This window comes from Cucurbita maxima, unplaced genomic scaffold (genome assembly GCF_002738345.1).
Source record: "Cucurbita maxima cultivar Rimu unplaced genomic scaffold, Cmax_1.0 Cma_Scf00021, whole genome shotgun sequence".
NCBI lineage: Eukaryota > Viridiplantae > Streptophyta > Magnoliopsida > Cucurbitales > Cucurbitaceae > Cucurbita > Cucurbita maxima.
Window position 1 is genome coordinate 1,276,844 of NW_019272037.1, and position 26,319 is coordinate 1,303,162.

At 35.4% G+C, this 26,319-nt stretch overlaps 4 protein-coding genes, 1 long non-coding RNA gene and 8 other non-coding genes across 16 annotated transcripts; 4 read left to right on the top strand and 9 right to left on the bottom strand.

Annotated features, from left to right (window-relative positions):
• Positions 1 to 1,028: 1,028 nt before the first annotated feature.
• On the bottom strand, positions 1,029 to 16,666 carry LOC111495582 (urease accessory protein G). Of its 3 annotated transcripts, XM_023145685.1 has the most exons (9): positions 16,211 to 16,666; positions 15,936 to 16,127; positions 15,737 to 15,797; positions 14,606 to 14,807; positions 14,051 to 14,172; positions 13,875 to 13,979; positions 13,614 to 13,721; positions 9,924 to 9,928; positions 1,029 to 1,042 (listed from the first exon to the last, which is right to left on the bottom strand). In XM_023145685.1, the coding sequence occupies exons 1-7, from the start codon at positions 16,330 to 16,332 to the stop codon at positions 13,638 to 13,640; spliced, it is 888 nt and encodes a 295-aa protein (XP_023001453.1). In that variant the 5' UTR covers positions 16,333 to 16,666; the 3' UTR covers positions 1,029 to 1,042; positions 9,924 to 9,928; positions 13,614 to 13,637. The 3 variants fall into 3 exon arrangements, with proteins under 3 accessions (XP_023001453.1, XP_023001454.1, XP_023001452.1); XM_023145686.1 differs by lacking the exons at positions 1,029 to 1,042; positions 9,924 to 9,928 and having other exon boundaries at positions 13,386 to 13,721; positions 16,211 to 16,247; positions 16,287 to 16,664; XM_023145684.1 differs by lacking the exons at positions 1,029 to 1,042; positions 9,924 to 9,928 and having other exon boundaries at positions 13,386 to 13,721.
• Positions 1,319 to 4,732, top strand: LOC111495560 (3-oxoacyl-[acyl-carrier-protein] synthase I, chloroplastic-like). Of its 2 annotated transcripts, none has more exons than XM_023145655.1 (7): positions 1,319 to 1,804; positions 2,339 to 2,770; positions 3,158 to 3,331; positions 3,408 to 3,521; positions 3,624 to 3,725; positions 4,173 to 4,239; positions 4,351 to 4,732. In XM_023145655.1, exons 1-7 carry the CDS (start codon positions 1,346 to 1,348, stop codon positions 4,416 to 4,418), a joined length of 1,416 nt encoding a protein of 471 aa, XP_023001423.1. In that variant the 5' UTR covers positions 1,319 to 1,345; the 3' UTR covers positions 4,419 to 4,732. The 2 variants fall into 2 exon arrangements, with proteins under 2 accessions (XP_023001423.1, XP_023001424.1); XM_023145656.1 differs by having other exon boundaries at positions 4,180 to 4,239.
• On the top strand, positions 9,696 to 10,931 carry LOC111495621. Its single transcript, XR_002720329.1, has 3 exons — positions 9,696 to 9,789; positions 10,584 to 10,650; positions 10,743 to 10,931. It is a non-coding gene; the product is annotated as an uncharacterized LOC111495621 (long non-coding RNA).
• TRNAR-ACG lies at positions 11,061 to 11,133 on the top strand. Its single transcript has one exon. It is a non-coding gene; the product is annotated as a tRNA-Arg (tRNA).
• On the top strand, positions 11,357 to 11,429 carry TRNAR-ACG. The gene has a single exon. It is a non-coding gene; the product is annotated as a tRNA-Arg (tRNA).
• Positions 11,598 to 11,670, bottom strand: TRNAR-ACG. Its single transcript has one exon. It is a non-coding gene; the product is annotated as a tRNA-Arg (tRNA).
• On the bottom strand, positions 11,848 to 11,920 carry TRNAR-ACG. The gene has a single exon. It is a non-coding gene; the product is annotated as a tRNA-Arg (tRNA).
• On the bottom strand, positions 12,087 to 12,159 carry TRNAR-ACG. Its single transcript has one exon. It is a non-coding gene; the product is annotated as a tRNA-Arg (tRNA).
• On the bottom strand, positions 12,380 to 12,452 carry TRNAR-ACG. The gene has a single exon. It is a non-coding gene; the product is annotated as a tRNA-Arg (tRNA).
• Positions 12,609 to 12,681, bottom strand: TRNAR-ACG. Its single transcript has one exon. It is a non-coding gene; the product is annotated as a tRNA-Arg (tRNA).
• On the bottom strand, positions 12,838 to 12,910 carry TRNAR-ACG. The gene has a single exon. It is a non-coding gene; the product is annotated as a tRNA-Arg (tRNA).
• A 1,794-nt stretch (positions 16,667 to 18,460) lies between the features above and the next one.
• LOC111495585 (cytochrome b561 domain-containing protein At4g18260) lies at positions 18,461 to 20,401 on the bottom strand. Its single transcript, XM_023145689.1, has 4 exons — positions 19,977 to 20,401; positions 19,661 to 19,825; positions 19,156 to 19,304; positions 18,461 to 18,849 (listed from the first exon to the last, which is right to left on the bottom strand). Exons 1-4 carry the CDS (start codon positions 20,112 to 20,114, stop codon positions 18,498 to 18,500), a joined length of 804 nt encoding a protein of 267 aa, XP_023001457.1. The 5' UTR covers positions 20,115 to 20,401; the 3' UTR covers positions 18,461 to 18,497.
• A 2,403-nt stretch (positions 20,402 to 22,804) lies between these two features.
• On the bottom strand, positions 22,805 to 25,219 carry LOC111495598 (60S ribosomal protein L18a-like). Its single transcript, XM_023145704.1, has 4 exons — positions 25,108 to 25,219; positions 24,699 to 24,814; positions 24,538 to 24,601; positions 22,805 to 23,300 (listed from the first exon to the last, which is right to left on the bottom strand). The coding sequence occupies exons 1-4, from the start codon at positions 25,120 to 25,122 to the stop codon at positions 22,959 to 22,961; spliced, it is 537 nt and encodes a 178-aa protein (XP_023001472.1). The 5' UTR covers positions 25,123 to 25,219; the 3' UTR covers positions 22,805 to 22,958.
• Positions 25,220 to 26,319: the final 1,100 nt, after the last annotated feature.

A 26,319-nucleotide genomic window follows, 5' to 3' on the forward strand; every position in this document is an offset into this window, starting at 1 on the left:
TTTTCATTTTTATTTATTTATTTAATACCTGAACGGTTACTCACTTTTTAATTTTCTCTCTTTTGTGTTAACTTTTAGCTTAATTATTTCTCATTTTTCATTCTTTTCTTCATTCAAAATTTTCATTTAAAGGCAAAGCAAACTTTTATTGAAGGAATTTTGGAAGAAAAAAAAGAAGAAAAAAAAAACACGTATAAATGCAATTAAATATTTAAATATACTTTTATTCAAAATAAATTTAACATTAAATGACAATTAATTTTGTAGGTTAAATTATTAAAAATACCTCTACTTTCCAATAAGTTAGTTTTGGATTGACCAAACTTTTAATAGTGTTTAAAAAATACCCAAGGTTCTATTAACCCATTCAATTTTTTTAAAAAATTAAAATATCAATACTATTAATATGATGTATAAATATTAATCTTACTTTTGAAAGTTCAAAAGTATATTTTGAAACGTAATACTAATGGCTTCATTGAGTATTTTTGAACTTTTAAAAAAAGTTTAAAGATATATTTTTTTTAATTTTTAAATTTTTTTTAAGGGTATAAATAAAATTTTGTGAAGCTAAATATTATTTTTAAACTACTGAAAAGTTGAAGGATATCTTTTTAAACTTTTTGGAAAATATTAAAATATTTTCACCTAAAACTAATATATATACATATATTTATTTATTTATTTAGATAGAGTTTAAAGATATTATTACAACGTACCAAATATATAATTATTTTATTAATTTAACTAATTTTTTAATACATAATAAAAGTGTCATTTATGTATATTTAAGATTCAATTTCCCCACTTTTATAATATCTCACCAAAGATCTATCTTTAAAAAGATGTTAATAGTATACATAATTTTAAATTGTATTAAAATTGAACACGAACCTAGCATACCAATAAAAATATATTTATTCTTTTTGAAGTCGGAGTTGAAATCCCAATACTTAAAGTAATAAAAATAAATTTAATATTGACAATAAATTACTTATTAAACAAATTATATTATTCAAGAGTATTCTTTAAATCTTAAACCCTAAAAGAAGCTTCCAATCATCTAGTTTCTAAAAACTCATATTCATTTTATTTAAACATTTTCTTTAATATTATATTAATTCATTCCTTTAAAAATCCCATCACCTAAAAACTTTATTTTAATAGGTATTAATATGAGTTTTTTATATTTTTTTAATTTCAATACTAAAATATTTAAATTTTTTATATTTTGATCCAGCCTACATTGATTGGACTATTTAATGTCAAGCCATCAACAAGCAAATAAGAAGCTTTGATCTTTGGGTGTGACACTCAAAAGTGCAATTTTCCAGCACCGAGCACCATGCAGGCCGTTCATTCCCCCACGCTCAAGCCGTCGCCATTGGACCCATTTCGCAGCCGCAACCGCTCCCCCTTCCTCGTTGGCGCTGCTTCAAAATCCAGGCGACGAGTCTGTGTGGTCGCTGCATCTGCGGCTTCCACAGTCGGTGCGCCCAAGCGGGAGAAGGACCCCAAGAAGCGTGTGGTGATTACTGGAATGGGGCTTGTCTCTGTGTTCGGCAACGACGTGGATGCTTACTATGACAGGCTGCTTTGTGGTGAGAGCGGTATCAGTCTCATCGATCGCTTTGATGCTTCCAAATTCTCTACACGCTTTGGTGGGCAGATCCGGGGATTCTGTTCGGAGGGCTACGTTAACCCCAAGGATGATAAGCGGCTTGACGATTATTGCCGCTACTGCATTGTTGCTGGCAAGAGGGCGCTCGAGGATGCTGGCCTCGGTGGAGATCACCGCTCTAAGGTCCTTTCCTTTTGCTTCTTCTTTAGTGTTTGCTTAAGTATGAAATAAGAGTATATTTATTTTATCAAATTAATTACGATAGCTTTATACATAATTCTAATATGTGAATTAATAAAACAATTCAAATTAATTCAAAATATCACTAAAAAAAATAATATTTCTAAATCCACTAATAAATAAATAAATAAATAATAATGAAATAATCATTTTAATTGAATAATTTATTATGATTATGGTAAATAAGTTTGTTAATTGGTATTTTTCCTTCTTTAAAATGCATTAAATACATATTTAATTATTTCAATAGAATCTTTAATTCATTGTAATTCGTTACTGTTAATTACTGATATAATTTAAATCAATTAATTATGTTTTAAAATTCTGATATATTAATATTGGAAAAACTAATCAAAATTAGTCCCAATAAATAAATAATTGATTATAAATGAATTTTTAGCAATATAATTTAACTTATCAGAATTAATTAATTATATTAATAATTTTAGTTAATAGTTAATATAATTTTTAGTACAGATGAACAAGGCGCGTGCTGGTGTGGTTGTTGGAACAGGGATGGGTGGCCTTACAGTTTTAGCCGATGGTATTCAGACTTTGTTAGAGAGAGGTCATAGAAAGATAACCCCTTTTTTCGTTCCTTATAGCATTACAAATATGGGGTCTGCCTTACTTGCCATCGATATTGGTTTCATGGGTCCTATTTATTCTATATCCACTGCTTGTGCCACCTCTAACTATTGCTTCTATACGGCTGCCAATCACATCCGTCGAGGACAAGCTGATCTGATGCTTGCGGGTGGCTCTGAAGCTGGTATCATACCTATTGGAATGGGGGGTTTAGCTGCTTGTGGGGCTTTATCTAAGAGAAATCATGATCCTAAAACTGCTTCCAGGCCATGGGACATAGATCGTGATGGCTTTGTTGCGGGAGAAGGCGCTGGCGTTCTGGTGAGCTTTTCACTTTGTTTTGACTTTGGGTGAATAAAATTTTCAAATGTCGAATAAAGAAATTGCGAGACTCGAAAGTATAGTAAAAGATGACTAAGTGTCTAATAAAGGGTGTACTTTGTTTGAAGACTCTAGAGAAAGAGTTGAGTCTTGATTAAGGGGAGATTGTTCGAAGGCTCCATATATCTCAAAAGAGGCTCTATAGTGTAATTTGTTCCAGGAAAGATTGTTGAGGATTGTTATGAGGGAGTCTCACCTGGGCTAATTTAGGAAATGATCCTACGTTAAAAGCAAAACGGATGAAAGTTTATGCTCAAAGTAGATAATATCATATTATTGTGAAGACTCGTGATTTCTAATAGTTTAATGGTGTGATGTTTTTGACAGGTAATGGAGAGTTTGGAGCATGCAATGAAACGAGGTGCACCAATTATTGGCGAATACTTGGGAGGGGCTATTAATTGTGATGCTTATCACATATCGGATCCAAGAGCTGATGGGCTTTGTGTGTCTTCGTGCATCTTGAGCTGCCTTGAGGATGCTGGCGTATCGCCTGAGGAGGTTGCTCCATCCCATCTTTTTATTCTGTTTCTTAGTTTAAGTGTAGTGATTTCATGTATCTTGGTTTCATTTGTAGGTTAACTATATTAATGCACATGCAACATCTACCATTGCTGGTGACTTAACTGAGATTAAAGCCATCAAGAAGGTGTTTAAGAACACATCAGAGCTCAAAATTAATGCGACTAAGGCAACGCTTCTTCTTCCTCCCTACCCATCATGGTTGAAATATATTATTGTTAAGCCATCCATTGGTTTGCTGATGCCTTTTCTGGTTGTCATTACTTTTCAGTCCATGATAGGGCACTGCCTTGGTGCTGCTGGAGGTTTGGAAGCCATCGCCACTTTGAAAGCAATTCAAAGAGGATGGTTGCATCCTTCCATTAACCAATTTGTACGTTCCCTTTTATTTTCACAATCTCGTTTCAGATAATATTAGGTTAAGTGCATCATTTCATGTCTTAGGATTAAGAATTTCTTGAAAACTGCTATTAGTAGTTCAATCATAAGCCTTACAAATTAAGCGAAATTAGTCTAGAATAATTTTATATTAGGTGATTTCTTGATAGTTTTTCTAAAACATACGTGAACGAGGATAAAACATAATAAAAATTGTTGGTTTATCTTTACACGTTTGCACAAGTGAATGTTGTGAATGCTTCCCCTCAAAACTTTTAAAGCGTGTCTGCTAGAGAGAGGTTTCCACATAATTATAAAAAATGATTTATTCTCCTCTCCATTCTATAATAGAGCTCTGAAACTTCATTCGCGCTAATAGTTTGCTTTATTAAGATATCATCACAAGAACGTTATGAATATTTTTTCGCTGATTTGAGTGTAGAACCCAGATCCTTCAGTTGATTTAGACACCGTCGCAAACATAAAGCAACGGCACGAAGTGAATGTTGGTAAGTTGACTAAGCATCAAGGATTGCCCATGCCTGGTATATTTCCATTTTCCTTCATTAAAACCCTGCATACCAGTTTAGTAATCAAGATCGGTGATTCTTTGTTTCCAGCTATCTCAAATTCATTCGGATTTGGCGGACACAACTCAGTCGTGGCATTTACCGCATTCAAACCATAAGCCCTCTTAATCTCAAGTTGGACCACTATAGATATTCATGTGTACTATCTCAACATAAACCAATACTATGAACCATATTTGTAATGCTATAAGGAACAAAAAAAAAAAAAAAAATTATCTTCCTTTGACCTCTCTCTAACAAAGTTTGAACACCATTGGATAAGGCTGTAAGACCACCTATCCCTCCTCGCACAACCACACCAGCACGGGCTTTGTCCATCTGTAGTAAAAATAATACCATAGAAGATACCGGAAAAGGAGAGGTAGATCTTGTCATAATTTATTACAACTTATTGCTAGTTTGAACTAATCAAAATATTCGTGTTAATATTTGAAGAATATATTAGTTATGAACCTCCTTAATATTTTTTCGTTTATAATTTGATTAGTAATATATTTTATTCTCAAGTTTGTAGGTATTAGTTGGTAGCTTATATCCTATTTAAACTTCATCCCAATTCTATTTCTCAAACTTTGTATTGTTTTTAGATCTATTCATACCTTTTGATGATAGATATTGTGTCTATATATGAGGTAGATAAAAGTTGATTAAATGAATTAAATTTGTTACTAATTAATTAGTTAGAAATATGCAAATATATTTAATTAATTAATTATGATTAGTTAAATTACTTTGCTAAAAATTCATTTTCAATAATTATAGTTAATTACTTGATGATTATTCCTAATTAATTAATGACTGATTTTGATTACTTCATTCAATGTTTGTATATAATAATTTTAAAACCTAATTAATTAATTTAAATTGAATTTAAAATTATTAGTAAAGAATTATAATGAATTATTGTAATAATAAAATAATCATATATTTATTTATTTCTTTTTTATCAAACAAAAGAAGAAGCAAAAGGAAATGACCTTGGAGCGCTGACGTCCATGGAGGTCAGCATCCTCAAGCGCCCTCTTGCCAGCAACAATACAATAGCGAAAGCAATCGTCAAGCCGTTTATCATTCTTGGGGTCAACGTTGCCCTCCGTAGAGAATCCCCTGATTTGCCCACCGAAGCGTGTAGGGAATTCGGAAGCATCCAAGGATGAGAGTAATACCGTTCTCACCACAAAGCAGCCTGTCATAATAAGCATCCACGTCATTGAGACTGTTGAGATATGATTCAAAGTATTCAAAAAGATATGATTCAGAGTAGTTGAGATATGATTCAGAGTAGTTGAGATATGATCCAAATATTCAAACTACTAAGATTTTAGGAGATTGTTAGTAGATTTGAATTTTTATAGATTTTGATGATTTACTATTTCTGGTCTAGTGTATAAGCTATTAATACGGGATTTGTGTAACCTTCTAAGTATTAAGTCAATAGACAATAATAAAGCAGTGCAATATTCATCTATTCTATCTATTCTTATCTCTTTCACTATCTTTTTTCCAACAATTTTGGTATCAGAGCCAAGTTCGTTCGACACGAGGGCGAGTGATTATTTTCTTTCACAAAACAAAAATGGTAGTAGCTGACTTTTCCTCCTCTGCACCGTTGTTACCGATCTTTAATGGTGAGAAATATGAGTGGTGAAGCATCAAGATGAAGACCTTGCTTAGATCGCAGGAGCTATGGGACTTGGTGGAGGACGGGTTTGTTGATGTATTAGAACCAAAAGGAGAGACTAAGAGAGACCAAGAAAAACGATGCCAAGGCTTTATTCATTATTCAGCAAGCAGTTCATGAAACTATCTTCTCACGAATTGCAGCATCAACCACATCAAAGTAGGCATGGTCAATTCTACCGAAGAAGTTTCTAGGAGATTCAAAGGTCATGATAGTGAAATTGCAATCTCTAAGACGTGATTTTGAAACTCTACTCATGACGAATGGCGAATCAATTGTTGATTTTTTGTCAAGAGCAATGACAATAGTCAGTCAGATGCGTACCTATGGAGAGAAAATTTCAAACGAAACAATTGTTGAAAAGGTGTTGAGAAGCTTGACTCCAAAGTTTGACCATGGGGTGACTGTCATAGAAGAAGCTAAGGATCTATCCATACTCTCCGTTGATGAATTGATGGGCTCGCTTCAGGCCCATGAGACAAGAATCAATAGAGCATCAGAAAGGAACGAAAAAAAGGCACTACAGGTGAAGGAGACAACCAACAACGAAAGAGAAAATATTCATTTAGCAGGTAGAAGTCATGGAAGAGGAGGATTTCGCAGCTTCCATGGTGGTCGTGATAACAGGGGTAGATGGAGAAGTGATGGACAAAGACAATTTAATGAACAAAGGAATGTCATACAATGTTACCATTGCATAAGGTACGGGCACACAAAATCTGATTGTTGGTATAAAAATCAACGAATGAATTTTGCAGCAGAGAATGAAGAAGAAGAAAAGCTGCTTATGGCGTGCATGGATACTAATCCAAAAAAGGGTGAGTTATGGTTTGTTGATAGCGGATGCTTGAACCATATGACAAACACCAAATCTTCATTCAAAGAGCTTGATGAGACGCAAAAAATTAAGGTGCAACTTGGAAACACAAAAGAGATGCAAGTTGAGGGAAAATGTACAGTGAAAGTCGAAACCAGTCATGGTAAGATAAAAACAATTAGATAATGTTCAATTTGTACCTGATTTAGGGTATAATTTATTGAGTGTTGGACAATTGATGACCAGAGAATATTCAATTCTATTTGATGACAACACATGTGTCATTACACATAAGAAATCAAGTCATAAAGTTCAAATTGTCATGACTTCAAATAAGACGTTTCCACTTGACATTTCTAACATGAAGAATTTTGCTCTTGCTGCTAGCACGAAAGATGACTCAACATTATGGCATCTCAGATATGGACATCTTCATATGAACGGCCTGAAAATACTCAAGAATAAATGTATAGTTTTCGGATTACCAAGAATTGACTCAACTAATTTATGTGAATGATGCATTTATGGCAAGCAGACTAGGAAGTCCTTTCCTATTGGAAAAGCTAGAAGAGCTTTACATTGTCTTAGAACTAATTCATGTTGATTTATGTGGGCCAATGCAAACGAAGTCCTTGGGTGGGAGTATATATTTTTTACTATTCATTGATGATTATAGCCGCATGAGCTGGGTTTACTTCCTACAACATAAGTCAGAAACTTTTCAGAAGTTTCAGATTTTTAAAGCTATGGTAGAGAACCAAAGTGGCTGTCACATTAAAGTTCTTCGAACAAACAGAGGTGGCGAGTTCATATCTAAAAAGTTCAATCTGTTTTGTGAAGAAGAGGGCATCCAAAGGGAATTAACAGCTTCCTACACTCCAGAACAAAATGGAATCGCTGAACGAAAAAATCGAACTATTGTGGAGATGGCAAGAAGTAAGACTTCCAAACCAATTTTGGGCAGAAGCCGTAGCAACATTTGTTTATCTATTAAACATCTCACCAACAAAGGCGGTTATGAATCGAACTTCTTATGAAGCATGACATGGAAGGAAACCATCTGTAAGTCATTTACGAATCTTTTGTTGTGTTGCTTATGCTTTGAAACATCCTCAAATTCGTCAAAAGCTTGATGAAAAATCTGAAAAATGCATTTTCATTGGGTATTATAATCAATCAAAGGAATATAAATTATACAACCCCATCCGTGAAAAGATTTTAGTTAGAAGGGATTAATATTTAATGAAAACGTGAGTTGGGATTGGAGTAAAGAACAAGAGCAGCAAAAGATTACCGTTGAAGTTTTTTCAAATGAAGAGACAAGGGTCAACTCCAGTGCATCTCCTAGTGCCTCCACTGCAACGCAAAGTGTGTCAAATTCATCATCTTCAGCATCACTAAACAGCAATTCTTCTCTTAAAGAACTTTCAGATGAGACATCTCTTTAGCTGACATATATGCATCATGTCAATTTGCTCTTACTGTTTCAGACCCTATGAATTATGGAGAAGCAACTGAAAAAGAAGACGGGAAGAAAGTCATGGCAGTAGAGATGCAGTCAGTTAAGAAAGATGGAACATGGGATATGGTTGACCTACCAAACGAAAAGTTTTATGGAGATTTACAAGAAGAGGTTTATGTAACACCGCCAGAGGGATTCATAAAGGAAGACAAAGAAACAAAGGTATACAAGCTGAGACAGACATTGTACGGGTTAAACCAGACATATTTATGAAGGCCTTGTAAAGAAAAGCTCTGTACTTGACATCTGCAACTTTGAATCAAGGGAGAGTATTGAGATATGATTCAAAGTATTAAAAAAGATATGATTCAGAGTAGTTGAGATATGATTCAAATATTCAAACTATCAAGATTTTAGGAGATTGTTAGTAGATTTGAATTTTTCTAGATTTCGATAATTTACTATTACTGGCCCAGTTTATAAGCTATAAATACGGGAATTGTGTAACCCTCTAAGCATTAAGTCAATACACAATTATAAAGCACTTCAACATTCATCTATTCTATCTATTCTTATCTCTTTCACTATCTTTTTTTCAACAGTTTCATGGGTCCCATTTATTCTATATCCGCTGCTTGTGCCACCTCTAATTATTGCTTCTATGCTGCTGCCAATCACATCCGTCGAGGACAGGCTGATGTGGTGCTTGCCGGTGGATATGAAGCTGCTATCATACCTATTGGACTGGGGAGTTTAGCCGCTTGTAGGGCTCTATCTGAGAGAAATGATGATCCTAAAACTGCTTCGAGGCCATGGGACAAAGATCGTGATGGCTTAGTTGTGGGAGAAGGGGCCGGCATATTGGTAATGGAGAGTTTGGAGCATGCAATGAATCGAGGTGCACCAATTGTTCGCGAATACTTGGGCGGGGCTATTAATTGTGATGCTTATCACATGTCCAATCCAAGAGCTGATGGAGTTTGTGTCTTGGTGCATATTAAGCTGTCTTGAAGAGCTGACGTATCGTTTGAGGAGGTTGTTCACTGTTTGATGATTAAAGTTCTACATTGGCTAATTTAAGAAATGTTCAAGGGTTTATAATCAAGTAATACTCTTTTCATTGATATGAGAACTTTTGGAGAAGTCCAAGATAAAGCCACTAGACTTTATGCTCAAAGTAAACAATATCATATTATAGTAGAGAGTCGTGTTCATCTAACACTAACAATTCCATGTTTTTATTCTTGTTCTGTTTCTTGGTGACCGACAACGGTGGATGTTGCATGTGCATTAATATAGTTAACCTGTAAATCAATGCGACTAAGGTAACCTCTCTTCTTCCTCCCTACCCCACCCTATGCACCAATGATTATCCGCTGGTTTCTGATGTTTTTTTGTGGTTGTCAGTCTATGAAAGGGCACTCATTTGGTGCTGCTGGAGGTTTGGAAGCTATTGCCACGGTGAAAGCAATTCAAAGAGGGTGGTTGCATCCTTCCATTAATCAATTTGTACGTTCCCTTTAACATTTTAGCATATGGTTTCATAAATTTGGAGTTAACGGTTAAGTCTCGCATTGGTTAATTAAAAAGAGGATTATATAAATGTAAGTGAGGAATTTTATCTCCAAGACTATTATCCCTACAGACCAACCCGAATTCTTTTAGCATGTTTTGTCCTTGTTGACATTCTTCCTATGAAAATTCTTGAGAGACCATCCAAGAAATGATCGAAGGAAAACAGGTTTAATTACTTTGGAGTTTCTATAATTGAGTCGCTGAAAAAGAATGTGTAACTTTCTTTATAGGTAGTAACTTCAATCTTTTAAAGCCTTTTTCAACCATTTTATCCTCAGAATCATTCTCATTTGGAGGTAGTTTTAGCTCATTCATGTACCCCTCCTTTGCTTGGATATCACATGTCCACAAACTTTGGTCTTAGTAGGTCCCTGAACCAAATTCTACTAGGAGAGATACTGCTCTAATACCACTTATAACGGCTCGACGTCCAAGTTCAATGGATATAATTTTTAAAACAATACCATATATGAATACGGTGAGTGAGACAAAGCATGTTAAAAAAGATTGTGTTGGTGTGTGGGGATAACGTTCCCTCTCAAAAATAAGTCAAAATAAGGAGGTAATGTGGTCGGAGAATATCGAAGTCATTAAGTGCTGAATCCGAATGATAGGACATTTAAGAATATAGAGAAGGACTCTCGTTGTGATTAAAATTGTTTGTGAGTCTACTTTATGATCTTTTACATGTTCACATAAAGAGAGCTCTGAAACTTCGTTGACCGTAGAATCTGGAGCCTTTAGTTGATTTAGACACCGTCACAAACATAAAGCAACAACACGCGGTGAATGTTGGTAAGTTGGCTAAGCTTGGGGATTGTCCATTTCTTTCATTAAAACCCCTCTTACCGGTTTGATAATCAAGTTTAGTGAATCTTTGTTTCCAGCTATCTCAAATTCATTTGGATTTGGTGGACACAACTCGGTCGTGACGTTCACTGCATTCAAACCATAAACCTGTTAATCTCACGAACGATGATGTTCGGTTCATATTCTTATTAAGAATTCCATAAAAATGTTAAAATAGTGAATAAGAAGTCGATCGTTTTGCCAATTTAGATTACCATAGAAGTCTGATCGACAGAAGTACCATCTATGACTATTTCCTCATTTCATGGTTGTACTATGGATTAGAATATGTCTCATTTATAAATATGATTTATTTATTATAAATATTGAAACGTAGATCACATGTACTAAACGATGACTCCGTGGCCCAATGGATAAGGCGCTGGTCTACGAAACCAGAGATTCTGGGTTCGATCCCCAGCGGAGTCGTATAATTTTACCTTTTAATTTTTTGTTAGCATAAACAGTAAAAATTAGAGTTACTGACTCATGTACGAGGATTCTGTGGCCCAATGGAAAAGGCGATGATCTACGTAACCAGAGATTGTGGGTTCTCAATCCCCAGCGTAGTCGTTAAATTTTAAACTTTAAATAAATTTTTCACAGAATGAATAGTGAAAATTATAGTTACTAACTCATGTATAATATCAAAGACTCCGTGGCCCAATGGATAAGGCGCTGGTCTACGAAACCAGAGATTCTGGGTTCGATCCCCAGCGGAGTCGTATAATTATACTAATGTTTTCGTATAATTAATTATAAAATATTAAGTTACTAAATTGACCCTTTTTTCGTGGACTCTCGCCTCATGGGCTTGGGTCCATTTTCCCTGGTCCATGGACTCTTGTTTTTTACTGGCAAAAGGAACAATAATAATATATAGGGTATTAATGCGACTCCGCCGGGGATCGAACCCAGAATCTCTGGTTTCGTAGACCAGCGCCTTATCCATTGGGCCACAGAGTCCTTGTTAAAACTGTTATTTCTACTGGAAAAATTCAGTTAATAATTTCTGCTATATTCTGAAATTCTAGTTAGGAGCATACAAATTTAGACCTAAGATACCAAACATAATGCGACTCCGCTGGGGATCGAACCCAGAATCTCTGGTTTCGTAGACCAGCGCCTTATCCATTGGGCCACGGACTCCGCTGGGGATCGAACCCAGAATCTCTGGTTTCGTAGACCAGCGCCTTATCCATTGGGCCACGGAGTCCTTGTTAAACTGTTATTTCTACTGGAAAAAATTCAGTTAATAATTTCTGCTATATTCTGAATATAGCAACGGAGTCTCTGTAGCCCAATAGATAAGGAACAACGTATAATTAAAAAAATTCTAGTTAGGAGCATACAAATTTAGACCTAAGATACCAAACATAATGCGACTCCGCTGGAGATTGAACCCAGAATCTCTGGTTTCGTAGACCAGCGCCTTATCCATTGGGCCACGGAGTCCTTGTTAAAACTGTTATTTCTACTGGAAAAAATTCAGTTAATAATTTCTGCTATATTCTGAATATAGCAACAGAGTCTCTGTAGCCCAATAGATAACGGACAGTGTTTTTAATACAGCATATTTGATCCTAGCTCTCTATTTTTTAATTCTTTTGCAAAATAATTAAAAAAATTTTAGTTAGGAGCATACAAATTTAGACCTAAGATACCAAACATAATGCGACTCCGCTGGGGATCGAACCCAGAATCTCTGGTTTCGTAGACCAGCGCCTTATCCATTGGGCCACGAAGTCCTTGTTAAAACTGTTATTTCTACTGGAAAAAATTCAGTTAATAATTTCTGCTATATTCTGAACATAGCAACGGAGTCTCTGTAGCCCAATAGATAACGGACAACGTGTTTTTAATACAAAAATAATTAAAAAAATTCTAAGATACCAAACATAATGCGACTCCGCTGGGGATCGAACCCAGAATCTCTGGTTTCGTAGACCAGCGCCTTATCCATTGGGCCACGAAGTCCTTGTTAAAACTGTTATTTCTACTGGAAAAAATTCAGTTAATAATTTCTGCTATATTCTGAACATAGCAACGGAGTCTCTGTAGCCCAATAGATAACGGACAACGTGTTTTTAATACAAAAATAATTAAAAAAATTCTAAGATACCAAACATAATGCGACTCCGCTGGGGATCGAACCCAGAATCTCTGGTTTCGTAGACCAGCGCCTTATCCATTGGGCCACGAAGTCCTTGTTAAAACTGTTATTTCTACTGGAAAAAATTCAGTTAATAATTTCTGCTATATTCTGAATATAGCAACGGAGTCTCTGTAGCCCAATAGATAACGGACAACGTGTTTTTAATACAGCATATTTGATCTTAGCTCTCTATTTTTTAATTCTTTTGCAAAATAATTAAAAAAATTCTAGTTAGGAGCATACAAATTTAGACCTAAGATACCAAACATAATACTTTCTTATAATAGAGCAAATCTTTTCTAATCTGTTTAGAGAAGGTAGGAGTGGCACGATAAAGAAGTCATCTCCGCCAGTAAAATTTTCAAATTAAAGCTTTAAATAACTCTAATTGAATAATTTGAATTTTTTTTAATATAAGTTTATTTTGATATATATTTTTTTAGAATGTTCACTTTAGTCCTCCTGGAAGATCAAAAAAGGCTGATTCATATTTTTAAAAATCAAATATTTGTAAAATTCTAATAAATGACCAACAATTCAAGTCGGATTAGATTGTATCCTTCAAATCATCCCAAGCGGCATAATAAGTTTGAGCCTTGGACAATTCCCATATGAGTTTGGAGCCTCTTATGATCTATCTTAGAACGACACAAGTCCTGTTTCGAACCTAAAAGTTTGAACTTTGCCTAGAGGAACAAACCAACAAAGATTTTACATAATTCTGAAACGAAGGCACCAAAGCTGTGTACAACGGCTCCTATTTCCCAGCTGAGAGATGTCAATGCCGTTTCTTCCCTGTCGCTCCTTCCCACGCCCGTATAATGTGCTTAACGATTTCCTCGACGCCTACTCCATGTTTGACCTGCGTGTCAGGCAGATACGCTTAACATCGACAAAAATAAGGTTTTCCATTCTTCATTCTCGTTCAGACTCGAAGACATTAACTGAGATAATCAACTACATGATTCTCTAGCTACAAAGTGTGATCAAGTATCGAACCGAGGGGGGAGCTAACCTGAGCAAATACAAACGGCCCCCCATCTCGCATTTTCAGTGCGTCACGCTCCATAACCGCTAGATCAGCTCCAACAGCTTGTGCAAGGTCAGTTTTGTTTATTACCTGTTGTTGAAATGGAACCATTTAGAGAGACTGAGATGGATACTTAGAAACAAAATTAGGAAATGACATACAAGGAGATCAGCCTGAGTGATTCCGGGGCCGCCTTTTCGAGGAATTTTATCCCCACCAGACACATCTATGATATAGATGATATAGTCAGCAAGTTCCCTGCTGAAGTTGGCAGCTAAGTTATCTGCACAACAAAACAGATAAAAACATGAATCAAAGACTTCCAACCACCCGTAGCAACATTTTAACCGTTCAAGCCCACCGTTACCAGATATTGTCCTTTTTGGGCATTTCCTTTCGAGCTTCCTTCAAGGTTTTTAGAACGCGTTTGCTAGGGAGAGGTTTCCACACCCTTATCCCCAACCGATGTGGGATCTCACATTCAAGATTACTTTCTTCTTTAACATCAAATATGAGAACCCGAGATATCTAAATTACTGTGAACTATTTTTCTTTTGAATGCTAAACATTCAACATACCATTTGAACCTACAACTGATTTTTCAGGTTCTAATGCAAGTATATTAACGAGAAGGAAGGGCTAACAAAGATCCAGTGAAGTTAAGTAATCTAACACACATGTTATTCAAGCTTCATAATTGGGGATTTCCAAATTACCTCCACCAGATTCACAGAGAAGTATGTCTGTTTTGTACAAGTTTGAAAGCTCCTCAAGAGGTCCAAGATTAATGCTGATGTCTTCGCGAATAGCCGCATGCGGGCAGCCACCAGTTTCCACTGCTCTAATCCTTTCCTCTGGTAGAGCTCCATGCTTCACCAAAAATTCTCCATCCTCTTTCGTGAAGATGTCATTTGTGACCTAACAGTGATCATGTCAAATAAATATCTTTTGGTTTCAGCAGAAAAACATTTCATTCTACCACAATATTAGTTATTAACATTTACTATAACAAAGAACTTGATGTAATTGAATCAGCCTACTTGAAAACAATATCAGCAGATAATAATCATAGTATACAACCTCTTGTATACATGTATAGAGCAGTGAAGGTTATCCAGCTGATTATATTCTAAAACACAATGGAATTGATGCTTTTATCTGTGAAATCCCACATCAGAAGCATTCTTTATAAAGATGTGGTTTAGCAGACGCTTTCTAAAAACCTTGAGGGAAAGCCTGAGAGGGAAAGCCCAAAGAAGACAATATCTGCTAGAGATGGGCTTAGGCCATTACAAATCGTACTAAAGCCAGACACTGGACGATATGCTAGCTAGGAGGCTGAGCCCCGAAGGGGGTGGACATGAGGAGTGTGCCAGCAAGGACGTTGGGCTCCAAAGGGGATGGATTGGGGGGTCGCATATCGATTGGAGAAGGGAACGAATGTTAGCAAGCCCCAAAGGAGGGTGGATTGTGAGATCTCACATCAGTTGGGGAAGAGAACGAATCATTCTTTAAATGGGTGTGGAAACCTCTCCGTGGCAGACGCATTTTAAAAATCTTAAGGGGAAGCTCAAAAGGGAAAGTTCAAAGGACAATATCTACTAGCGGTAGGTTTAGGCTCTTACATTATCGTCTCAAATTAGATGGGAAGTAGGATCTGAGACTAACAGAGAAACTGGTTCAATAAAACTCAACAAAAAGCTGAATAGACAGCTTTATTTTAGAATGAGCATATACAAAGTAAAAGCATAACAGACCCAAGATTCCACAAATATTAAATTAGGAAGTGAAGCACAGAAACTGAAAAGTGAAAGTGATATAGAGAATCGATTCAAAATCTCACTTACTGCAGCTAGACTGTATTTGTCACGTAAGAAGGTACAGAGAGCTAGCATCAGAGCTGTCTTCCTAAACAATAGTAAAAAAATTGGCTTCAAAGTTCATAAAAAAACAGTAGAATGTTCTTAGAGGCTCAAAACTAAATCTCCTCTGCATTTTCCTTCTATGGGAATGAGTAAAAAACAATGAAAGCAAATGGAAATATACCCAGTACCAACAGGGCCACCAATACCGACGGTAAAAGCTCTTTCAGTGAAATCTCTAGTAAGAAGAGGCGGAGCTCTCCGGCTGAAGAAGCCAGGAGAGTAAATGGGTTCATGGGAATGAGGCGCCAGTCCATCATGACTGTGATAAACCCTACCATCTGCTCCAACAAAGGATGAATCCCCCTGAGGTTTTCTGTTATAAGTAAACAATGAACGCTAAGCAGAGAAATGAGATCAAATATCAAGACCTAAATGCACAAATTGAATGGAAATTACTTGTGGCTGTGGTGATGATCATGTCCGTGGTCGTGGTGGTGATGATCGTGGCCGTGGTCATGGTCATGGTCATGTCCATGGTGGTGGTCGTGGCTATGGCTATGAGTATCTTGCGAAGCCATTGTTACACTGATGAAGCTCGAAGAGTTCGAGAGGAGGAAGATCGTAAAATGCGGCGGAGATTGACAACGGCGGATCAAAATTCAAACAGATTTTGAAGAGAAATCGAAATAGAATCAAGAACAGAGCTCGATTGTTGAGGGAAGAAAGAAAAATCCAAAAGAGTATCACAGGTGCAAGATCCTCCTTCCTCCACACAGTTGTCGAACAAAGACAAACATGTCAGAAACAAACATCAGTGTTCATAAATGATGATGGAGCCAATTTTTAACGCAATTCTCAAAATGTTCCAACTTTTAGGGCTTCACAATTTTTTGCTTCAACTTACGGATTCCAATGTCTGCAATCCATCCAGGATTGAAACGTGGATAGTTTTTTTTTTTTTTTTTTTCCGAAAGATGATATAAAATAGCAGTTAATTTTGTTTTTTATTTTTAAAAATGCTAAATTAATAAAAATAAGCTGGTAATTTATCTATAAAAAAATACTTTTAAATTTTTAAATTTTCAATAATATTCTTAATAAAATTTATATATATATAAAAAAAAATTCAAATATACTAGCGTTTGTTAATAATTTGTTTCAAAAATACCATTTAAGTTTCTACTGTTTTAAAAACTTTTTTACTGACTTCAAAAATACCTTTAAACTTTAAAAGAAAATTAAAAAAATATACGTGTAAAAAAATACTTGTAAACTTTTAAAAAAATTGCACTAAAAAGTTTTAAGATAATCTATAAAGTATCGATAGACGTTTTCGTCCCTACGTTGATAATAATAATTTTTTTGAACTTTTTTTTATAAAAATAAAGAGTATTAACACTATTTTTTAAAATTTTATTCATATTTTTTAAAAAAAATATATATTAAAGTAAGGAACATAATTTTTAATTTAGTATGTTTCCATATTCTTAATTTAGTACATAATTTTTAGTTCTTAAAATTTTAAATTTGGTCCTGATGTACAAAATTAATCATCAAATTTGCTAAGTAGTGACAAGAACATTGACAAATATAACAGGTCATTTAATCAAAATACGCATCAAGTTGACATAAGACTATCATTCCTTGTTTCTCATTTTAAACTATTTTAAATTGTATAAATAAAAATATTATAATTATATCTCTTTGTGAGATCCCATAAGAGTTGGAGAGAAGAACGAAGCATTTCTTATAAAGGTATGAGAACCTCTCCCTAGTAGAAGCGTTTTAAAATCGTGAGCATGACGATACGTAATAAGCCAAAGTAAATAATATCTAGTGGGCTTGGACAGTTACAAATGGTATTTAGAGACATACATCGGGTAGTGTGCCAACGAAGACGTTGGATCCCTAAGGGAGGTGGGGTGGATTGTAAGATCTCATATCGGTTGAAGAGAAGAACGAAGTGTTGAGGATTATTGGGAGGAAGTCCCACATCGACTAATTTAGGGAATGATCATGAGTTTACAAGTAAAGAATAAATCGAAAACCCAAAGTAAAGTCACGAGAGCTTATACTCAAAGTAAACAATATCATAACATTGTGGAGGTTCGTGGTTTCTAACACGAATGGAAACTTCTCCTAGTAGACACGTTTTAAAATCGTCAGGCTGATGACAATACAGGCCAAAGAACAAAATCGGCTAGAGGTGGGCTTGAATGGTTACACTCTCCTCCTACTTATTTTAATTAATTTTTTAAAAATGGTAACACAAACATAACTCACTATTATTTTAACGCATAGCATTATAATAATCAAAGGCTACAGCCTCGTTGCTTGCGGCTTTCTAAATCATTGAAGCATTTGGCGAAGCAAAACAAGACGCTCCTTTACCAAATCTTGACTTCGTTTACAAAGCTTTATAGATCAAATCGGGTACCCCATCCCCTAAATGACTGCCTTTTCCACTAAGAAAAAGGAAGAAAAATGATACTCAAAAGCAGACCATCACGAAGAATTCAAGAAAGATTATACCAAAGATCTTCTCTCCTAATACAATATTAAACCACTAACAAAGACACAACATCTTTTGGGGCTAAACTTTAAGCACTAAGAATTAGATTGAATTAAGAAATTTGATGCAATTTGGAGAAAATGGAATATGCTGGTTTTGATGCATGCACTCATCAGTGTAACTAGAGATTTGAGTCAGATGAACATGATGTAAGCATAGAACTTAGTCCTTTTAATCAAACAAGTTTCTGAGTGCATTTTGTTTGGTACAAGGATCAGGCAACAAATCCATGGGATTTTGGCTTTGAGCTTCTACCTGTTGTTCATCAGGAGCTGAAACTCCTTCAGAATCCTCTAAAATAACCCCTTGCTTCTGCAAAAACTCCCATTTATCTTGAAACAAATAAAAGAAACCAATGAAACAGATCTCTGCAGTGAAGAGAACAGTCCATAATCCAATGCTTCTTGAAGTTTTCTTATGGTACGCATTCAAGCCTGTGTAGATATTGATAATTCCCACTAGAGAAACTATTGTTCCAAGACTCCAATGCATAAGAAACCACACACTTCTTTCTTTCTTTCCCCTGCACACACGTGAAGCAATAGGTGTTAGGATCGTACAACAACGCATTCAATCGATCTAGATCAACACAAAGAATATAAGACCATAAATATTCGTTTAGATGACCATTTTCTCTATAATATAAATAAACAACAGACTCTATAACCGAACAGAGGGGTGATTAAGCACCAAAATAAATTTTAAAAATTCTTATCAGAAGTTATGATAAACTCTTACTAGAACAATCATGTTTTGGCCCTACAAAAGTCCATTAATCAAGAAAGGTCCTAAAAGTGAAGGGTAAATGGGAAGGGTGGAGGACATTTACCTTTGAGGCCTGAAAGTGCCTATCACTGCCTGTGCCCATATGGCTACGTAAAGGGCTAAGCCTATTCTTTGATGGCTGTTATTAAATAAGTTCTCAAATTTTCTGAGGGACATTACAGCTCCAGCTGAGGCCAAGAGAAGGGATAGTGTCTGTTAAATGAAATTAAGTCAGTAAAAGAGTAACTTTCATAATTTACTCTTGGAAAGAAAGAGAGAGAGAAACAGAGCTTATCCTTATTGGAGACACTGAGATTCATCATGAGAATCACTAATTATAATCTTTTTCTTGCCATTCAAGTATGAATTCTTTAACTTCTCTACCACTAAATTGTAATCAGCAGAACAAACAAAGTGGGGAAACCATGATGATACAACATGTTGGATATGATTATGTTCTTGCCAAATTCAAGAACACAAATGGTTGCCTCTTGAGCATTTTATGATATCTAAGTTACAAGATATTGACAAAATTGATAGAAAGAATGAAGAATGAAGAACTGGGTTACCTGCAAAATAACATGGAGGTAGAAGAACACCTTTAATTGAGTCGACCCACGAGCTATCCGACCAGACATTCTAACTGTAAGTATACCAACAGGCATTAAGAACCCCATTGAAATCCAGAGGAGCAATCCATGGAGTTGAATATCAGATCTCTTTTCATGGCTTGGCTGCGAAAATATAAACATATTTCAATACTTTAAAGAATCTCCTACTCTTAAACGTAATCTTACATCAATAAATCAACAAGAAAAATAGTTGACAAGAACAAATTGAAACGTATATCAATGATTCTAACGAGAAAATTAGCTTTTCGTTTGCCTTTTCATGGCCGTCTTCTATACTCCTCTGATTCCTAGCTTTCTTCAACCCTTCATGAGCTGAGCCTTGAACTAATGGCAGAAGAAAAGCATTGCATAAGCTCATGGTAACGAGCTCCAGGTTATGGAAGTTTCTCATTCTTCAATAACCAATCAAACATCAAAAATCAAGAACAACCCCACTTTAGAAAACCCTTTTTCTCAATCTCTCGTTCTTCCCGAAATGGGATTTGTAAGGATGAGGATTCTGATGAGTTTGAGCAGCAGATTGAAAGTGGAATGGCTCAAGAACCAGTGACCATGGAATCCCATTGGCTATATATTGAGAAAACTTCCGCCATGAAAAGGGGTTTGGAAGGAAAGAAGGATGGTGAAGGGGGAATGATGAAGGAATGACATGAGCGCGGTTAATCCTCTTGGGTTCTTGCCGCCCAAAAAGGCCATGTTTGGATGTGGGGTAAAGCACCCTTTGCTTTGGAGGGAAATATGATTAAAGGGAACAAAGGATTAGAATTGGATAATGATGCGAGGGAGTGGTAAGTTTAGCTCTAATTTCACTAGGATGAACACCTAAACATAGTTTAATCCATACCATATATTCGAGAGGTTTCTTCGTTTGAAAGCACCATGTTCGTTCTCCTTCGTTTAGTTTATAAAAAGAGATGAAAGTTACCATTTTAATCTCTCTATAATAGTGTAGCAGCTCAAGCCCACCATCAGCAAATATTGTCCGTTTTGACCCGTCGATTTTAAAACGAGTTTGTTAGGAGGAGGTTTTCACACTCTTACTAGGAATGTTTCATTCTCTTCTCCAACTGATATGAGATCTCACAAATACGTTAATCAATTGAAACATGTTCATTTTCGTTCTCTTCTCCAACAGACGTGGGACCTCACAAATATGTTAGCTAATTGAAATATGCTCGTATCAACGGGATGTTTTAGTATTTTGAATCAGAGTTGAATACGCATGGAGTGAATCCATTGAAATTGAAAGTTCAAAAAACCCACCAAACACATGACAACGATTCGTCCTTTGTACTCGATTACCTTAATGGGTGTGTGAAGGTAAACCATCCATGATGACAAAAGGTTCACCAATGTCAATTGTAAAATTATGTATAAAGACAGCCATTATGATCTCCACTAGGTTGGAGAAGAAGGACTAGAAGAAAGGAAAGAAAAATAAGAACTTTATATTTGAAAATTTGGATATTGGGCCCACCCAGTCCACTCCTCTTTACAAATTACACCCACAGATTCACCAAACTGAGCCAGCTTTTTTTAATTCAATTATGCTTCAGAATGGCTTCCATGACCAATAAAAATGCACCAAGTTTTGTACCCAATAATGGTATTATCCAAATTTCTAACTCATTTTGTATTCTAAATAACAATTTTGAAACAAAAAAAAAAAACAGTTTTAATTTGTTTTATTTGAGTTATTTATATTTTAGTTTCTAAAATTTTAAAATATCTAAACTTTTTAAAATATTTAAAAATAATAGTTCTTGACATGGTGGTACACATTCTCAAAACTACCGACATTAATTAGTTTACTTTAAAAGTTTTAAGAACCAAAACGAAATGCGACTCACCCCGTGGAAACGCTCTTTAATGGAACTTTAGCTTTAGCTGGTCGTGACCAAGAAACCACCGGTTTTGCTTGGTGGGCCGGGAATGCCCGACTTATCAATTTATCCGGTAAACTACTGGGGACTCATGTAGCCCATGTCGGATTAATTGTATTCTGGGCCAGAGCAATGAACCTATTCGAAGTGGCTCATTTCGTACCTGAGACGCCCATGTATGAACAAGGATTAATTTTACTTCCCCACCTAGCTACTCTAGGTTGGGGCGTAGGTCCTGGTGGGGAAGTTATAGACACCTTTCCGTACTTTGTGTCTGGAGTACTTCACTTAATTTCCTCCGCAGTATTGGGTTTTGGCGGTATTTATCATGTACTTCTGGGACCCGAGACCCTTGAAGAATCTTTTCCATTCTTCGGTTATGTGTGGAAAGATAGAAATAAAATGACTACCATTTTGGGTATTCACTTAATTTTGTTAGTTATTCATGCGTGACACATTACATGATAGCAAAATATGAGAGTTGATTATAAGTCATATCCCCCTACCCAAGGTTATATATGCTAAGCCGTTGTTATCTCTCTCTTGCTTGCTTATATAACGTCTCTTTCAAAAATCTCTCTTTCTAAAATCTCTCTCTACCCTCGTTTTCCAAAACCTTCTTTTAAAACCGAGGCTAGAGGCTCGATCATACGTCGCTTGGCCGTAGGCGACGCAAGTACGAATTGGCTTAGCTCACTTGTCGTTGGAAAGTGAGTGCCGCACAATCGCTAGTCCGCTGCCTTTAAGAGTGCGATTGTGTCAAGTGGTATCGAGCTGCTACAAATCTCGTATATCAAGTACACCACGAGCTAAGGTTGAAACTCATGTACCTCATCCCAACAAAATCATATAGTTTTCCTTCCTTAGTGTGATGAGATACTTCTTATGCAAGAAAACGTCAATGGTCTGAAACATTAGGACAACAAACATGTCATTATCGTTAACACAATTATTTCATTATTACATTGTAACATGTTTTGAATAACTCTAATATCTAAACCACAAACATTATGAAACATTATTATTTGTTGTTATTTAATGTGAAACCTTAATCAGAATTCTAGTATTCTAGTTATTTAAAATTCAGATAATGTTCAAGATTAATCAATACAGCAAATCATAATTAGTTCATATATAAAAAAATGAGCCCAATGATACAAAAATCAAAGCACTTCCAGGACGACTGAGCAGGAAAAAGAAAAGGCAAAAGCAAAATTTGGGATCCTCGAATAAAAATTGGAACATTCGTTGCTAACAAAAGGAAGTGAAAGGTAAAACCTACCAAAATTTTCAAGTTTTAAACCAAACTATAATCCATCTTCTTGCTCGGGGGATAAGAAAAAGGGGAAAGTTTACATGAATAGATTGGGTTTTGAGGCCTTGTATGTGGTCTTCAGCCTCCTGGTTGGGGGTCTAACCTTCTTGAACACCAGAGGGAATTTGATCTTGGAGTCGTGGAATTGTTTGGTGCTTTCCCTTTTGCACAGCTTAGCAGGAACAGTGGCAGTCTTGATGATTTGGATGCATGGATGTCTGACCCTGTGTCGCGAAGCCATCTCGTTGTACATTTGTTCCACAGCGCCATTGAGAGTGGTGTCGCGATATTCCTTGTACATGTTGTGATACCCCGTTCGGCTTTGGTAGCGCAACCAGATACCATAGTTCTTGATTTTGGTAGGATTCTTCTCAAAGATCTGCAAGCAAATCGAATTGAAGATTAATATTCCTAATGAAAGAAATTCAAAGCTGGACCATACCAAGTATGACCCTGCACACGATATGCTGCAAGTGATCCAGCACTCAAATTCACCAATCATACAAGCAAATCAGTGTTTTAAAGCCAAATACCCCAACTCCTATAACCAAAACAATACCAAACTTCTCCCTTCCCCACTCCCTCTATTTAAACCTAAATACCCGAGTAACTTCCCTTTTAATTACAAATATACCCTTAATATGCTAATAGTAATTCATGAACATATTCTACAGCCATTCCTATCACATTTTGATAGGAACCAAAACAGAAACATACCATATTGAAAATATAAGAGACGAAGAACTACAATATAAACCAAGTGTTTTGCAGTATTTGGACCCTCCACTCTTGGGAATTCTCTCAAGCTAATACCTATAACCAAACAAATGCCCAACTTCTCCCTTCCCACTCCCTCTATTTATAAGCAAATACCCTAATAACTTCCTTATTAATTGCAAATATACCCTAAATACTACAATAACGTTCCTAATCTTATTCTAATGCCATTGCTATCATAAACCACACTCTTTCTCATACCTCCTCCAAAGACCTCGCTAAACCTTTAAAAGTCCTACTATTCCTCTCAAGTCACACTACCCACAAAATAGCAAAAGAGCAAGCTTGCCACTAGACTACCTCTATCACGAAATGGATAGTTCATCAGAATATCCTCCATCGTAGCGCGACAGTCTCTGTAACACACCACAACCACTCCAAATACAATAAAGTACTACCTCCAAACAGAACAAGAAAATTAATAACCCCGCAAAAGATGATCAAGACCCTCCTCCAGCTGACATTAAGAATCTATGTAACAACATCACCACCAGGAAAGTGGGTATACTCCCTCGGTGGAATGTGTCTATTTTTATCAGAAAACATGAGTACTTGGATAAAAACATCTCCATTTAGATATGTCAAAAACTAATACAAGAAAACCTTCGTTATCTCTATATTTGAAATACAAACACAATTGACAGCCACTCATTAGCTAAATGGACAAGCACAATATTCGTGTTTCATTTCCGTTTTAATCACTAACCCTTTCAGTTCACAAAAAAACGGGGAGAAACTACATTTTCAAAAAGCTAAAAGTTCATGGAAATAAAATCATAAGATCATTAAATTTAGACAAAAAAACAAGAGCAATGTTCACTATCCCACGCATGTATTACCTCATTAATAGCAAGAACTTGCCCATTACTCTTCTTGACCTTCTTCAACTTCCTCAAAAAGTACCTGTTGAGAACAATTGGACAAATTGTGGCAATTCAACAACTCGACTCAAAAGCTACATTCGAGTAAAATGCAATAGCATTTCCAACGGGAAACTCACCAGAACTTGGACTTAGCTCGGACCTCATTCGTGGCCCATAGCTTCATTCGGTATATCTTCGGATGTTCATCTGATTCAGAAGGAAGAGCCCTCCCCACAACCTGGTATTGGTGGAACTGCAAACAAAACCAAACCATAATAATTTAACACACCTCCAATCCCCAACATTCTGATTCTGAAGAAACTAGGAAATAGAAATGTGGTAAATTATCATTTCAAATTGCTCACGAAAGCCAAAAAAAATCAATTCAACGAACCAGAAATCACATATTCAATCCCCACATCCCTGCACTTCTCTAATGAAAGTAGACAAATTCACCCTAGATTAGAGGAAGCCCCTTCATTGATGGCCTACATATCCATCCATAGGACAAAAACAAGAGATCTAAGAACAGAAATCGAGTCTTACCCTAAAAGTCACCATCTTGGAGGAAAAGAGAAGCTGCTGATGTCTCTGTAAACGATCTCTCTCTTCCCGACTGGTTACTGAGACGCGGGCTTAGGGTTTTGCTTCCTATTTATACCTGGGCTTTCATGTGCAAATATAGATCCATAACTCTTTTTTTCCGTAATTCTGTACTATTTTTTAATTAAAAAAAAAAAAAAAAACGTTGGATTTTATTTAAGCTAAATTTAAAAAAATAATAATATGAATAGAAAATTAAAATATTCGTATTGTTGGTATATGGACGGATTTTGTTTATATAAAGCAGGCCTCTCAAAGTTTTGATGGGCCAAGTAGAGATCAGGCCCATTCTTTAGACACTTGACCCACCTATTTGACACCCCTAAACACGAAATTAAACATATATATATATATATATTTATATAATACGAATTTTGAAATGTCTCCTTTTATTTTAAATTATTTAAATATTTTATTTTTAGATAAATTATAAATTTGGATTCTATCATTTAAAAATGTTATAATTTAATTAATAAAATTTCATAAATTATATCAAATTTTTAACAAAATTATAATTTAATCATAATATAATTATCATTCTCAGAATCCATAATTTCATCTCATTTTGAAATAAAAGAACAACAGCTATTCCATTGGTCACCCTAAATTGACATGTCATTTCCTGGTTGGGACCACATTGGAACAATGACCAATAAAAATTGTGGAACGTGGTGTGAGACGGTGTGACGTGTCAACATCCTAAGAGATCCAAATTTACATCCCATCTATTGAATCCAAGAAGTTTATTATTTAAGAAAAAATGGAACTTAAATAAATTATATCTTCGTTTATATCACAAATATATATAAAAAAAAAAAAAATGATTTATTATAATTTATAATATATATTTCCGACCCATATATCTAACTGAGAGAAATCTCACTCTACTCTCCACTTCGTTCGAGTCACTTTTTTTCTATATCCATTTCGTCTGAGTCAGGTATAGATACTTTTAAATGTTGATTTCTCTTCATAGCCTCTCAGATTAAACAACCGAACAAAAGTCCAATCTTTATCATTTTTTTTTTTTTTTGTAATTTAAATTATGTTGTTTAGAGAATAAATAATTTCTTTAAATTTTAAGTATTTTTAAAAATAATTATTTATGTAATTAAATACCCTCATGAGTTTTTTTTTTTTTTTTTTTTTTTTTTT

Bases quoted from the DNA above. Each gene is read 5' to 3' on its own strand.
- LOC111495598 (XM_023145704.1), bottom strand. The intron at 24,602-24,698 runs GTGAGTTTCCCG...TGTTCTCAACAG, and splicing joins CGAGCTAAGTCCAAGTTCTG to GTACTTTTTGAGGAAGTTGA. The intron at 23,301-24,537 runs GTAATACATGCG...ATTTGCTTGCAG, and splicing joins AAGTTCTTGCTATTAATGAG to ATCTTTGAGAAGAATCCTAC.
- LOC111495582 (XM_023145685.1), bottom strand. From the start codon at position 16,332: ATGGCTTCGCAAGATACTCATAGCCATAGCCACGACCACCACCATGGA. The intron at 16,128-16,210 runs GTAATTTCCATT...TACTTATAACAG, and splicing joins GATCATCACCACAGCCACAA to AAAACCTCAGGGGGATTCAT. The intron at 13,980-14,050 runs GTATGTCATTTC...TTTCAACAACAG, and splicing joins TCACTCAGGCTGATCTCCTT to GTAATAAACAAAACTGACCT.
- LOC111495560 (XM_023145655.1), top strand. From the start codon at position 1,346: ATGCAGGCCGTTCATTCCCCCACGCTCAAGCCGTCGCCATTGGACCCA. The intron at 2,771-3,157 runs GTGAGCTTTTCA...TGTTTTTGACAG, and splicing joins GAGAAGGCGCTGGCGTTCTG to GTAATGGAGAGTTTGGAGCA. The intron at 3,522-3,623 runs GCAACGCTTCTT...ATTACTTTTCAG, and splicing joins TCAAAATTAATGCGACTAAG to TCCATGATAGGGCACTGCCT.
- LOC111495585 (XM_023145689.1), bottom strand. From the start codon at position 20,114: ATGAGAAACTTCCATAACCTGGAGCTCGTTACCATGAGCTTATGCAAT. The intron at 19,826-19,976 runs GCAAACGAAAAG...ATATTTTCGCAG, and splicing joins TAGAAGACGGCCATGAAAAG to CCAAGCCATGAAAAGAGATC. The intron at 19,305-19,660 runs GTAACCCAGTTC...TTCATTTAACAG, and splicing joins ACCTCCATGTTATTTTGCAG to ACACTATCCCTTCTCTTGGC.